Below are 14,329 nucleotides of genomic sequence, written 5' to 3' on the forward strand. Positions count from 1 at the left end.
TCTTGTTCTGTGATGGGGGTGGGGGGGGCACATGCTGAGTCTCCCAAGGTTGCATCTGGAGGAGCCCCTGCTTCTCCAGCCTGGACCCCCAGCTTTGCCCAACACCAGCCCCTGCCCCAGCCTAAGTCCAAATGTTTACAGGGAGCCTCCTGCCCAGTTCCCCACCCCCCAGCCACTTGGAGGCCCCAAAGGAAAAAGCACAAGAAGCGTGAGACGCCACCATTCCTGGAGACCACAGTCCACCTGCTCATTCTCGTAGCTTTTTAAAAAAATGAAAGTAAAGAAAAAAAAAAAAAACCGCAAATCTAGAAAACTTTTTAGAGAAAAACTATTTAAAACTATCAGATCCTGACCAGCAGCCCCCTCAGCCCCCGTTCCAAGTGACTCCGTGCCTTGAGTGTGTCTGCGTGTTTACACCCATCCCTCTGCTGGCCGCCCCTGTGTGAGCGGCACCCCTGCCCTGCCCTCCACAGAATTGGGTTCCAAGGGCTGTTCCAGACAACTGCCAACGTCACTGAGGGCCCTGCCCCAGCGGCCCTGGGCCCAGGCTCCATTAACCTAAATGTAGCTCCTTAGCGCTAACCTAGGAACCCCCGCTGCCTGCTGGGGGGCCACGCCCCTCATGCCCTCGTCCCAGGCCCGGGGCCTTCAGCGTTGAACACTTCCTTGCTTTTTTTCACATGTTTTATGGAATTGTTCACCTGGTTTGAAATAATAAAATGTAGAAAGAAAAAAAAAATACTCTGTAGTATTTGGATAAGAAAATGAGCATTACAGGAAGGAGAAAGCACACAGGATGAAAAGAGAAGAAAACAAGTTATGTTTGTCATATAAGTAGGAGACTGACTGAGTCAGTGGAGGATTTGTATTGAGAAATAGTAGGAAGCAAGCCAGAATAGAAGACTGGGGGCAAATCATTCAAATATATTTAAATGCCAGTCTAAAACCCAGGGCAATTAGAAGCCAGTGCACATTTTTTATCAGAGTCCAATACTTGAATAATCCTGTACTTGTTTTAGGAAATCACACATGATCATCAGAATTTACAGCTAAAATTAATTTTATTGACAATCTGGTTAAATACCTTTAATTTAGAGATTAGACACTGAGACTTATATTAAGGATCCCTACTCTTTGCTACTTAAAAGTCAAGATAAGTGAGCATTACATTTAGCTGAGAAAAGAAATATCCAGTAACTGCCTTTTGAATATGAACCTTTTAATCACTGTTACATTGTTTTGTTCCTCGAGAATCTGTGAACTTCTAAAGAAAACAGATTCCTATTTTTATGGTAGGGACTTTATGAATGTAGACACTAAGTAAAGAAGTAATATAAATGATACCAACCACAGAAAATGGATTTAGAAGTAAGTGACATGAATTGGGGGAAAGTCATAGGCCCATTATAGCCATGTTCCCCAAGACCCCCAGAACGACATTCACCCATAACTACTTACTGACATAGTGGCTTTCAGGTGAATGCCATGGAGCTTGTTGAGCAAGGAACATGGAGACGACAAATCAAAAAATGCCTCAAGTCACTTGCCTATGTAAAATATCTCCCCTTTCAGGCTCTTTGCATTCTGCAGTTTCTCAATAATCAGCTACATCAGATCCTCTTCTTGTTTCATTTCATTCTTTTTTTTAAGAGATAGGGTCTCACTGTATTGTCCAGGATTGCCTCAAATTCTCAGGCTTGCCTCAAACTTCCAGGGCTAAAGGCATTCTCCTGCCTCAAGCCTCCTGAGTAGCTGGGACCACAGGCTCATGACACTGCATCTGGCTCTTTCTCTTAATTCTGACCACTGACTTCTAGAATTTCCGGTTACATGACACTGTAATGTGAGTTTATGTGTATTTATAGAGGCTGCCAAGAAATAGTCCCAGAAGTGCTGTGTCCCAAATCTGAGAACAGAACTTTGGTTTACTTCATGTATTGTTTGCTTTTTAGGCTAGGGAAGCAAAGGCATCCTTAAAACCAACTTATGTCCTTCCTGCCTCTGGGAAGTCTTCTCCAACAGCAGACTACTTCAAACACAGAAATTATATTTCTAAAAAAATGTATGGAAAAGCCATGTCTGATAAATTTCAGTTCTCATAACATAGGATTTAAGAAAAAGTAACCAATAAAAATGTCATTGAATATATGCATTCACATGTGAGGCAAACATAGATAACACAAACAAAAGTTGTGAAGGCTATCCACTTTCAAAACAAAACATTGATGAACTTTAATGTTTTTGCTGTATTCCTTCTTCTGAACCGGCTTCTTCAGATCTTTAAGAAATATTGCAATAGTATTGAGATCTAAAGAGAACATAGATCTATAATAACAAAGGTCTAAGATCCAGAAAATAGATATAAGATCTATGTTCTCCTCCATAATTAAGGTTTTGCTTCTTTGAAAGGACTTGACGCAATTCTTACTGGTTTTTAAATTATTGTCTTTTGTATGAGCATTTTCTCTTTTTTCACACACATCTTTGCCAAAAAAATAAAATAAAATAAAGGTTTTGTTACTTTTTGTCTGACTTTCTTTCCAATTAACGTGGTGCATTAGGGTAAGTTTTAGCTGTATTTTCCCCATAAATTGAAAGGGTAGACATATTTTCTCTGTGGACAACCCCATAAAGCCACCATCATTTGCTAAAGAAGTTGCTATATGTTTTTGTGTTCACATGTACTCAATTACATGTGACATATTAAAAATAGCACAGATGTTTTGTTACAAAACCACTACAGCCAACTCCACATCATCTCTGTTGCCATTTAGCTTCTACCATTCTTTGAGTCAAACTATCAGCATTGACCATCTGTTTCCTTCCCATTATTCGGCATTTCTCTTTGGTGCTTCACATCGTTTTTGTTTTTTTTTTTTTAATTTCTATCACAGTACCACTCTCTCCTCACAACTACAATTGCTCAAATAATTAAATGAGGACTACCCTGGTTTAGATAGTGCCCTTTCATATGTTTTCTCATTCAAGTTTTATATAAACTAGTTTTACAAGATCTTAAAGTTATGTGATTCAAATTGGCAATATGTAGAAATATGTTAATGTTTGATCTACCAATCCCACTCTTGGGAATTTATTCTGAGAACCAAAATGTATATACCAACTCTATATATTAAAATAAGTATTAATAATACCAGGTTTTTAAATGATCACAATGTCCAGTAATAGGAAATTGGTTAAATAATTTATGATACATTTGTATGATGCAATAATGAATCCAATGTCCATGACCATGTTAAGCATCAAAGGAAGCATCTAAAACTATCTATATTATGACATAAACTTGGATGTATTTATTGATATGTACACCAAAGAGCCAAAAGTGTATTTCACAAAATGGTAGGCTTATCAGTGATTTTTATCTCTATTCTTTTCTCTCTTTTCTCTTTAACTATAAATAGCATATATCTCATGTGAGATACATATGTGTGTATTTATCCATATATATAAAATTTGTACCAAAGTACTTATTGTAATTTTACTTTTAAGAAAAATGACACTTACATTACCACTTACATATGACCCAGAAATTTTACTCACATGTATGTACCCAAAAGAATAAAAATCTATGATCACACAAATATTTGTACCTCAATTTATATAGCAACATTACCAGCAATAGTCAAAAGATGGTAATAATCCTCATGTCCTCTTCATGAATTTTAAAATGTGGCAGCCCAACAATGGTTATCAGCCATAAAAAAGTAGTGATACACACCACAAAATTATTTAACCTTGAAAACATAATGCCAAGTGACAGAAGTCACTCAAGTAGACCTTACATTGTGATATAGTTTGGCTATGTCCCCACCCAAATCTCATTTTACATTGTAGTTCTTATAATCCCTATGTGTGGTGGGAGGGATCCGGTGGGAGGAATTTAATCATGGGGGTGGTCACCCTTATGCTATTCTAGTGATAGTGAGTAAATTCTCATGAGATCTGAAAGTTTTATAAGGAGTTTTTCCACCTTTTGCTTGACACTTCTTTTTCCTGCCATCGTGTGAAGAAGCAGGTGTTTGCTTCCCCCTCAACCATGATTCTAAGTTTCCTGAGGCCTCCCCAGCCATGTAGAACTGTGTGTCAATTAAATCTCTTTCCTTTATAAATTATCCCATCTTGGGCAGTTCTTTATAGCAATGTGAGAATGAACTAATGTACATCACTATACAATATTTTTACTGAAATGTTTAGAATAGGCAAATCTACAGAGACAGAGAATATATCAGGGATTGCTTAGGGATGGGGGGATTGGGCAATGGGAGTGTACAAATAAAAGGCATGGATTTTTTTTGAGATGATGAAAACTAAAATTGACTGTAGTGATAATTGCACACATCTATTAATATACCAGAAGCTGTTACTGCATGCTTTAAATGAATTAATTGCATGATATATGAATTATAACTCAATAAAGATTTTTTTTTAAAAAAGGAAAAATAACACATTATTAGCAGCTTTCTTTTCCTTGGAAACAACTTTAATTTACATTTGTAACAGATTGTTTTAGAAAAAAAAATCACAGGACTAGATTCTTTAGTTACACAAATATAAAGGAAGTATACACCTCTTGACTTTGAAAAACTATGGAATCTCAACAATTTTCAGTGCAGAGTTGCAGGTTGAAATATTATATATCCTGTATGGAATGTAAATTGAGTATATTTACTTTTGGGATCACTTGCCTTTGGAAAGTTAGATCCTCTTCCCCCCATCCACACATAAACATATTTAGTCCAAAGTAAACATAGTATGAACTATGCTTAGTCATATGTTGGTATTACATATGAAGTTAAGACTAAATATTTTTATCTTTTAGAAATGTACGGCAACTATCATGAATGTGTTTCTTGGGTCAGGAAAGCCTAACCACAGCATTGTAGGTGGGGTATGGGGTTTCTATGAAGGAATGATTACTATCACTGTCAAACATACAAGATCATTAAATAAGCAAGACTTCCTTGGACAACAGGGGAGGGGACCTGCTATTCTTTCTGGCATCCAGGAAGGTTGTCTCCTGGTATACATGGTACTAGATAGCAGCAATTACTTGCTGATGGAACTGAGATGTCCCTGACTGAGCAGCAACCTACCAGGAGGAAGGCATGAGCTCTCTGGTTTGTTTAGTTTCTACACACTAAGTGAAACTATTTCTGATAGAAGTGTAATATGCTTCCTCTATTGTGTTCTATGTATCTGCATTTACTCAAGTTCTATGACACAGCATAGCCTCACCTGAAATATCATTTGGGGAAATTAAATGAGGGGTTTATATTCATCCTGTCAGTAAGCTGATGAAAGAATAGTATGACCCAGAGAAGCCATTGTATTTAGTGAAGTACTCTAAAAATTCCACAGATTTAAAACAAAAGCAGAATACAATCCAATAAAACAATTCCCAAATACAGCCAATGGGTCAATTTGCAGTACATATTATGCATATTGTATACATACATTTTAGGGATTTCCAGAATTTTCTTGGATAAAAGAATGGACTTACTCCTGTGATCTAAAGGATGGGATCTGAAATCATTATAATGTGGATAGTTTAAATAAAGGCTGAAATGTCAAATACATAAGCTAGGAAAACCTCAAAGGACAAATTTATTTTACTTAGAAAAATAATTACATGGAAATAATATATCATCATCATTTCTGGGTTGCAAAATGATGGAGTTTTCTGTTTTCTTATTCCTACTTTTCTTTTTTCTTTGTTGTTTTTTGAGAGACAATCTCACTCTGTCGCCAGGCTGGAGTGCAGTGGCATGATCTCTGCTTACTGCAACCTCCACCTCCCTGGCTCAAGCGATTCTTGTGCCTCAGCCTCCTGAGTAGCTCGGATTACAGGAACAGGCTGCCATTCCCAGCTAATTTTATTTATTTATTTATTTATTTTGTATTTTAGTAGAGACAGGGATTCACCATGTTGCCCACTCGACATGGGCTAAAGTAATCTACCCACCTCAGCCTCCCAAGTGCTAGGATTACAGGCATAAGCCACCATGCCCAGAATCTTAGTCAGACTTTCCTATGCTAAGTTTTCCAGCACATGCTGCTGTAAAAGGCTGCATTGCTTCTATAGTCTAAACATAGAATATATGTTATATTTTAAAATAATGTATTTATGTTGTATATAACATATTAGAGATAGATCTAATTGTAGCTACATTATTCTTCCCAAGGTTAGGGAAAAAATAAAACTGCTCACTTGAATTTTGATAAGGTTTAACCTTTAGAAGGTGCATGTTTATACTGAAATTAATTCTGCCCTAGATCTAAATCTATGGTTTATTTCAAACATGTCAATAAGTCCTACTATATTTGAACATAATTAAAATATCCTTCCTGACTCTGCTCTCTTAACCTCATACTTCATTTCATTCAATTCCTCCTCAGATGATATGGGTTAGAGTTCCTTTATTCAAGAGTGATATCAAAAGTATTTAGCAGAGTATATTATGGACAGAATCAATCAGAACCAGATGCCAACTACTCAAGAAACTTACAGATCAATCAGAACACATGCCACTCAATCAAAATAAACAGAGGTAAGTGCTAGAGCAGGGTGCTAGAAGGCCCCCTATTACACAAGATATTACCTCATTAGTTGCTAAATCGTGGGAGATATTCAGAGATCTTAGAAGGGGCAGGAGACTTGGAGTAGCCACTAATAACCAATATGCATGAAAGGGTTTTGCTGTTTTACTTTTCATAGCTGTAACAATACAGTTGACTGTCAGCCCTGCCTTCATTTTCCTTCCAATGTCTTCTAGGGTCTCTAGGTTCCTTTTTAAGTGCTGTAACAATAGAGTTATGATGCAAAAGTTTATGTCTGCACCCTCTCCAAATATTGCTGAAGTGTCAGGTAAGCAATAAGAGAAATATAATACCATATTAAGTGACAGAGCAAGAGATGTAAACCAACTTTTGGAAGGTGAAAAATTGCTAGGTGACAGCTGACTTTACAGGAAGGAGAAAGGTGTTGTCTAGGTGGAAGCTAAGCAAGATTCCAATGAGAAATAAGTTAACTTATCTTTTAGAATCCTGGAAAATTTCAGACATTGGAGATGCCAGGTATTTCTGAAGTTATAGGGATTTGCGGATCATGACACTGAAAATGAAGCATTGCCTAGAAGTCTGTAAAAGGACAACTGGACTCTGTGTCTCTTTCTCTGGCTTTATGCAACCAAGTAATTTCCCCTTCTTTATGTCTCAGGAGATAATTAATTTATTCTCTGTAGGAACTGAGTAGAAGAGTGTCAGAATCCAGGTTATGGAGGCACAGTAAAAGCTGAAATGAGGTGCCATGCTAGCAACAGGATTTACTGAGAGTACTAGATACAGTCTCCCACCCTCACATGAATTCTGAAATATTTACAGACAAGTTTATCCATCCAGGCCTTTGGAGGGTTTGTCTGGGAGAAAACATTGGTGGGAATGTACCACCAATGTACCACCAGGAATCCCTCTAGAGACCTTTGTATTTCTAAAGCTTGGGTTGGTAGTTAACATCGTCACCTAAGTTGTTCTCTTTATATCACCTGTAAATGAGAATAACCTTTAGGTCTCTGGCATTCTAATTTTTTAACTTAATTATTATAGAGGTCATTTTTGTAGTTATATTTTTATTTATGTTTTGCTTTAAATGCAAAGCTTTCTCAACAATGCACATAGGTACCCAATAACAACAGAAAGTATTAATGTCCTTTAATATAAAATCTACTGAGAAGTAAAAATACAAAACTTGTAAGTACAGAAATGATAGTTCTGCCTGGTTTATATAAATAACCTCAGATCATACTAAATGGCCAAAGTTACTTTGCCTTCATTTGAATACTTTGATTTCTTTCATGAAGGGGTTCTCTCAATTTAATACATTTGCTTTATGTCCAATTTAGAAAAGTATATCAAGTACTATATACACTATTTAATAATTCCTCCTGGAAGATGGAAGAATAATTTTATATAGTCATTTGGAAAAGGTTGAAAATATCCCAGTGGATACAGCATAATTCAGTACCTTTACTACTTTATTGATTTCATTTTGAGTAATTTGTCCATGTTGTGTTTTACAAATCATTTTTACCATATGCCTGGCATGCTTCTATCTTCATATTATCAGTTTTTTTTCCACATGCTTTCTAGAATTATAATTTAACTCAGAGGTTCATATTGGCTGCATATCCCAATCACCTGTTAAAATGCCAACGTCCAGGCTCAACTCACAGATTCTGATTTAATTGTTTCAGGTAGGGCCCTGGCATACCTATTTTTAAAAGCATCCCTTGCAATTCTAATGTGTAGCCAATATTGAGAATCACTGACTATCTTACACACTGTCTATATCAGCATTTTCCAAATGTGCTTGAATGTAAGAATGTTCAAACAAGATACCTCAAAAAACCAAAACAAGACAAATGGCTCTGAATTTCCAAATTTCAGAGCCTCAAGCAAAACCTCCTGAGTCAGGAGCTCCACAGAAATAAGGAGAATCAAGAGCTTCAGATTAAGAAGCACTATTTCACAAGACTCCAAAGACATTATAATCAATCCCAGAGGTTGGAGGAGATAAAGAATATATAGACACATTGAGGTCTTTCAATCTCCTACCTTCTCATACCAACATTCAATGCAGCATCGTTTTTAAAACTTTTAGCTCCTAAATACATGTGAAATATCTCTACTTACCTCCATTACCCTTCATCACTCCTGTAACCTAAGAGCCTAACAACAAACGTCAGCCTACTCCAATATCTCATTCTCCCACCAGGTCACTGGCTTCTACTCTTTCCTTACTCCAACTTGTTTTCTCCATTAGAGCCAGACTTATCATTTGGAACATCAATCTTATCAAGTCACCCAGAGCTTAACATATTGCCCATAGCTCTTATGTAAATACAGTACAAAACTTTCACACCTTGGTCTGGCTCCCATGTTTTCCCACCTCATTTAGGGCTCAACTCCCCTTTACTTCCTGTCATCTGGCCATGATAACTTTCTTTCCCTCTGTTGATACTCGCTAAGAAAACAGACTGCCACAGGCCATTTGTAGAAGTGCCGTCGTCTGCTTGGAAAGCTCTTCCACACCCCCACCGTACAACTTTATCTAGTCAAAAATCCCTATGCATTCTTCACAAGTCAGGCAACAGCCAAGCCTTCATCTTCCTCTAGACAAGTCAAACCTTGCAACTTCAGGCTTTTTTAGTAGCATACACCACTCCTTCCTAAAATTTTCCAGAATTACAACATGCATTCATCTGTGTGACTTCATTTTTGTTTTCCACCTCTCTCTAACACCTATTTGACTATGAACTCACTGGGAACGGGACATTTTTTCTTTCCAAGACCAAATTGCCTAGGTTCAAATCCGAGCTTATTCATGTGGTGACTTTAGTAAAGTTATTTTTCCATTTGTGCCTCGGTTTTCTCACCTGTAAAATAAGATCCATACTATTACGTACCTTGCTGAGTTGGTTTAATGATTAAATTCACTTGTAGAAAGCTTAGCACAGGGGTTGCTACCACTATTACTATTATTACTACTACTATTATTTTGCACAGTGCTTAGTACAATACCTGGTTGTGGTTAACAGAATAATTGGCCCGAATTGCAGAAACCTGTGAAAATGTTACTTTACATGGCAGAAAAAATTTTGCAGATGTGATTCAGGTTATGAACCCTCAGATGTGGAAATTATTTGGGATAATTAGACAGGTCCAGTCTAATCACATGAGTCCTTAAAGCAAAACAGTAAATCAGAGAGATGCGGTAGAAGAAAGAGGAGAGACTGAAATTGTGAGAAGAACTCAATACACCAATCCAAGCTTTGAAAATGGAGGAAAGTGACCATGAGCCAACAAATGCAGGTGGCGGCTAGCAGACGAGAACTCAGCAAGGAGAAATGGTGTCAGACTCATAAACACAAAGAAATAAATTCTCCCAACAATGCAAGTAAGGAGAAAGTAGATTTTCCCCAAATATTTTTATTTTAACCCAACTCTTGTCCTGACCTGAACCTAGGGATAAAATCTCCTTTTACTATACTACAGCATCTCTAGCCTCCAAAAGTAAAAATTTGTGACATATATATTCCACTTGAGAGTCTGCAAATCATTTACTGTACATTATCTCCTCAGTTCTTCTCCTTATAAATCTAAAACATTCAAGGTTTGCAATTTCAAGGAAAATTTTATTCTATAAAAGGAAGATATTGCTGGGCACAGTGGCTCATGCCTGTAATACCAGCAATTTGGGAGGCCAAGGTGGGCAGATCACTTCAGGTTAGGAGCTTGAGATCAGCCTGGCCAAAATAGTAAAACCTTATCTCCACTAAAAATACAAAAACTAGCCAGGTGTGGTGGTGGGCACCTGTAATCCCAGCTACTCAGGAGGCTGAGGCAAAAGAATCACTTGAACCTGGGAGGTGGAGATTGCAGTGAGCCGAGATCACACCACTGCACTCCAGCCTGAGTGACAGAACAAGATTCCATCTCAAAAAAGGAAAAAAGAAATGAAAAAAAAAGAAGGAAGATACTGAAGATAATTTATATATAACAGTAACAAGTAAAAATAATTAAACTCTTACTTCGTGCCTGGTACTATTCTAAACATTTCGTGTGCAGACATTAACATGATGGTAATTATTCTGATAATTTTCTTATTGTCATTGTTAGCTTTAGAGCAATTGTTTTTTCAGATCTGTGTAACTGTATTAAACTGAAGCTTCTATATTAATTATGGCAGCAGAATTAGTCAAATGTTTATGTTGCTACACATTTAAGCCCAGAAATTTAAAATACATTTTAAAAAATCAATAGATTTTCATATCCTATATTTCCAACTTTAATAGCATTACAGGTATTTTTTTAAACTTGCATTTAAATAATGAAATTTGTTTAGATAGCAAGAAGCAACAGATGTATACAGAAGAGATGTGCCCCAGAGGTAAGGCTCCCCAGGGAGGCAGTTAATTTATAAATGTTTAATCATAATTTAAAGTGTTAATTGGCCCAGCAAATAATTCTATCAGGCAAAATTATTTTTATGACTTGACTTAGATATTAGAATGAAAATTAGATAGAAGAACAGAAATTCAGTACATTACTTGGTTCATAGGCATTCAAGGCTATATCAAATTGTAAAAGTTATTTTAAGGTTTTCATACTATTATTTGACTTTGTTATTTGTTTAAATTTATGATCGACACACAAAACTTATACATATTTCAGGTATAACATGATGTTTCAATACAAGTGTAAAGACATACTTCATTTTCTTGTACTTCACCTTACTGTGCTTCATAGATAATTGCATTTTTGGTGAGTTTTTTTCCCCCCAGAAATTGCAGATTTGTGGCAAGGCAACCCTGTGTCAAACAAGTGTACTGGCACCATTTTTCTCACAGCATGGCACTCACCTTACGTCTATGGTTTACATTTTAATAATACTTGAAATATTTTAAACTTTTATTATATCTGTTATGGTGGTCAGTGATCTTTCACATACTATTGTAATTATTTTGGGGCACCATGAACTGTGCCTATATAAGACAGCAAACTTAATAAATAAACGCTGTGGTGTATACTAACTGCTCCATCAACTGGCTGTTCCTCATCTTTTTCTTTCTCCTTGAGCCTCCCTATTCCCTGAGACACAATAATATTGTAATTAGGCCAGTTACTAACCCTACAGAGGCCTCTAACTGTTTAAGTAAAAGGAAAAGTGGCACGCTTCCCGCTTTGAACCAAAAGCTAAAAACGATTGAGCTTACTCAAGAAGGCACATTAAAAGCTGAGGCAGGCCAAAAATTGGGCCTCTTGCACTGAACAGTCAAGTTGTGAACAAAAAGAAAAAGTTCTTGAAGAAAATTAAAAGTGCTGCTCCAGTGAACACACAAATGATAAGAAACTGAACTAACCTTATAGCTGATATGGAGAAAGTTCTATTGCCCTGGATAGAACAAACCATCCACAACTTTTCTTCAAGCCAAAACCTTGTCCAGAGCAAAGCCCTAACTCTCTTCAATTCTATGAAGGCTAAGAGAGGTGATAAAGCTGCAGAAGAAAAGTATGATATTAGCAGAGGTTGGTTCTTTCTGTGTGTGTGTGCGTATATACGTATATAGTAGGTGTATATATTTATGGGGTACATGAAATGTTTTGATACAGGCATACAATATGAAATAAGCACGTCATGGAGAATGGGATATCCATTCCCTCAAAATAACTTGAAGAGTGTAATTGGATTGTTTATAACTCAGTGCATGGGCTAAGGAGTAAGCAGGTGTAATGCTTACTCTGAGTCTGCTAAGACAGCTCTTAAGGAAAGAGGGAGTTAAAGTTAGTACTAGCCACTTGCTCTGTCAGTTGTTTTCAATGAATCTGTGCTTTCTTACTCCATTCTTCTGTTGCTTTCTTTGTCTTTCATTGCATTATAAAGAAGGAGCTGGGGAAGAAGAAAATTGCAACTGGAATGAGAGAATCAAAGATGACTCAGAAAAAAAAAAAAGGAAAAGAAAAAACCTCCAGTGGGAAGCTCCACCCATGCCAGCAAGCTTCGCACTGGGCAGAGGGAGGGAGCAGAGCAAGCAAAAGGTATCACCCACAGCCAACTGGGCGGGGGGAAAAAGAAGAAAAAAAATGGGAAAAGCTCAGCAGCAAAGAAAGGTCAAAGCGGCGTTCAAGACTCAGCCCAAGGCCAGCAACTGTGGCCTGGGCTCGGAAGTGAGCAGCTTTCAAAATCCAATTTAAGTAAAGCAGTAGCCTCTAAAGGGAAAAAAATTACAGCTAGCCCATGAATTAGTTAAAAAGCAAGTAGAAGCTAAGCATGTAAAACCACACCCTTTAAAGAAAAACTTTAAACCAAATTAAATAATATTAGTTAAGTTTAAAAAGTAAAAATGTTAAGCTCATTTTCAAAAAGTAAAATGGCCAAACCTGCCTGATATTCCCCCATCGGAAAACTTAAAAGTTGTTTTAAAAGCAAATCTTGCTGCTCCAGTGGCTCTATACAGGCTTTCCACAGCAGTAATCCAGTCTATTTAGCCTGCGATTCAGCAGGCTGGTAAAGATAGAAATTTAGAGGGATAGCAGTTTCCTGTTATAATGCATCCACAAAATGAGCAGGGGCTATTTCAGGTAACATTTAAGCCTTTTCCATTAAATTCTATTTAAATTTCTAAAGAAATTTAAACAAGCAATCAATAAAACTAATGCAAAATGTCAGGCTGCTAAACAACCTTTTAAAGGGATAGCTCATTTAATGAACTATATTAAGGCTCATGATGGCAATGGAGGAAATTTACATAAGGCTTCATTATGAGTGCAAACTATGGCAGGATTGAGGGTAAACAACGGGACTGCTGCATTTCCCGGAGCTTGTTTTAATTCTGGAAAAAGGGAACACACCAAAAGGACTGCAGACAAAATCTAAGAACAGGACCTCAGCTGAGGGTAACAACAAAAAATACTAAACCAGGCATTTTCCCTAAAATGCTTTTAGGAAAATCTAGCCTTAATACTCCAGGGATAAAATTTCATACAGAAGTTGTTAATAGTAATTTTACAGTGGACATACAAATTGTAATGTCATCTTCCATTCCTTGCAGTGCTAAACCTAAAAAACGCATAGCACAACTCTTAATTTTACCTTACATCAAATTAAGTCAAAGTAAACATAAAAGGATTGGAGGATTTGGAAGTACAAATAAGCAGGGCAAAGCTGCCTATTGAGTATATCAAATTACAAATAAACACCCAACATGTAAAGTCACTATACATAGAAAATTTTTGTTTTTTTGCACTTTAATTCGGTATTAGAAAAAAAATTTAAAGGTTTAGTTAATACTAGCACAAATGTTTCAATTATTTCAATTCAGCACTGACCCTCTTCTTGATCTGTATAAAACACTCACTCTAATATAGTCAGAGTGGGGCAGGGGCAGGCCTCAGAAGTTTATCAAAGCAGTCTAATCTTACCATGTAAAGAGGCTGAAGGACAGCCTGGACCAATTCAGCCTATTGTGACTCAGATTCCTATTAACTTGTGGGGAAGAAACTTATTACAGCAGTGGGGAACCAAAGCCTTAATACCTGAGCAATCGTATAGCTCCCAAAATCAACAAATAATGTAGGACATGGGCTGTGTGCCTGGAATGGGAATAGAAAAAAATTTACAGGGTTTAAAAGAATCTTTAGAAGTTAGGGACAAAGTTCTCAACATGGTTTAGGATATCATTTTTAATGACAGCCATTGTTAAACCTCCAAAACCAATAGCTTGAAAATGGTTAAAGAATAAACCAATTTTGATAG

The 14,329-nt window shown here is 36.8% G+C and overlaps 1 protein-coding gene across 1 annotated transcript in view; it reads left to right on the top strand.

Annotated features, from left to right (window-relative positions):
• The window catches only part of LOC108307425 (guanine nucleotide-binding protein G(i) subunit alpha-2-like), a 2,127-nt gene extending 1,551 nt beyond the window's left edge, over positions 1-576 (top strand). The window contains exon 2 of the mRNA XM_017532797.2: positions 474-576. Within this exon, the coding sequence (XP_017388286.2) occupies positions 474-576 (103 nt within the window). The remainder of the gene's footprint in view (positions 1-473) is intronic.
• Positions 577-14,329: the final 13,753 nt, after the last annotated feature.

Source organism: Cebus imitator, unplaced genomic scaffold (genome assembly GCF_001604975.1).
Source record: "Cebus imitator isolate Cc_AM_T3 unplaced genomic scaffold, Cebus_imitator-1.0 Scaffold79, whole genome shotgun sequence".
NCBI classification, from domain to species: Eukaryota; Metazoa; Chordata; class Mammalia; order Primates; family Cebidae; genus Cebus; species Cebus imitator.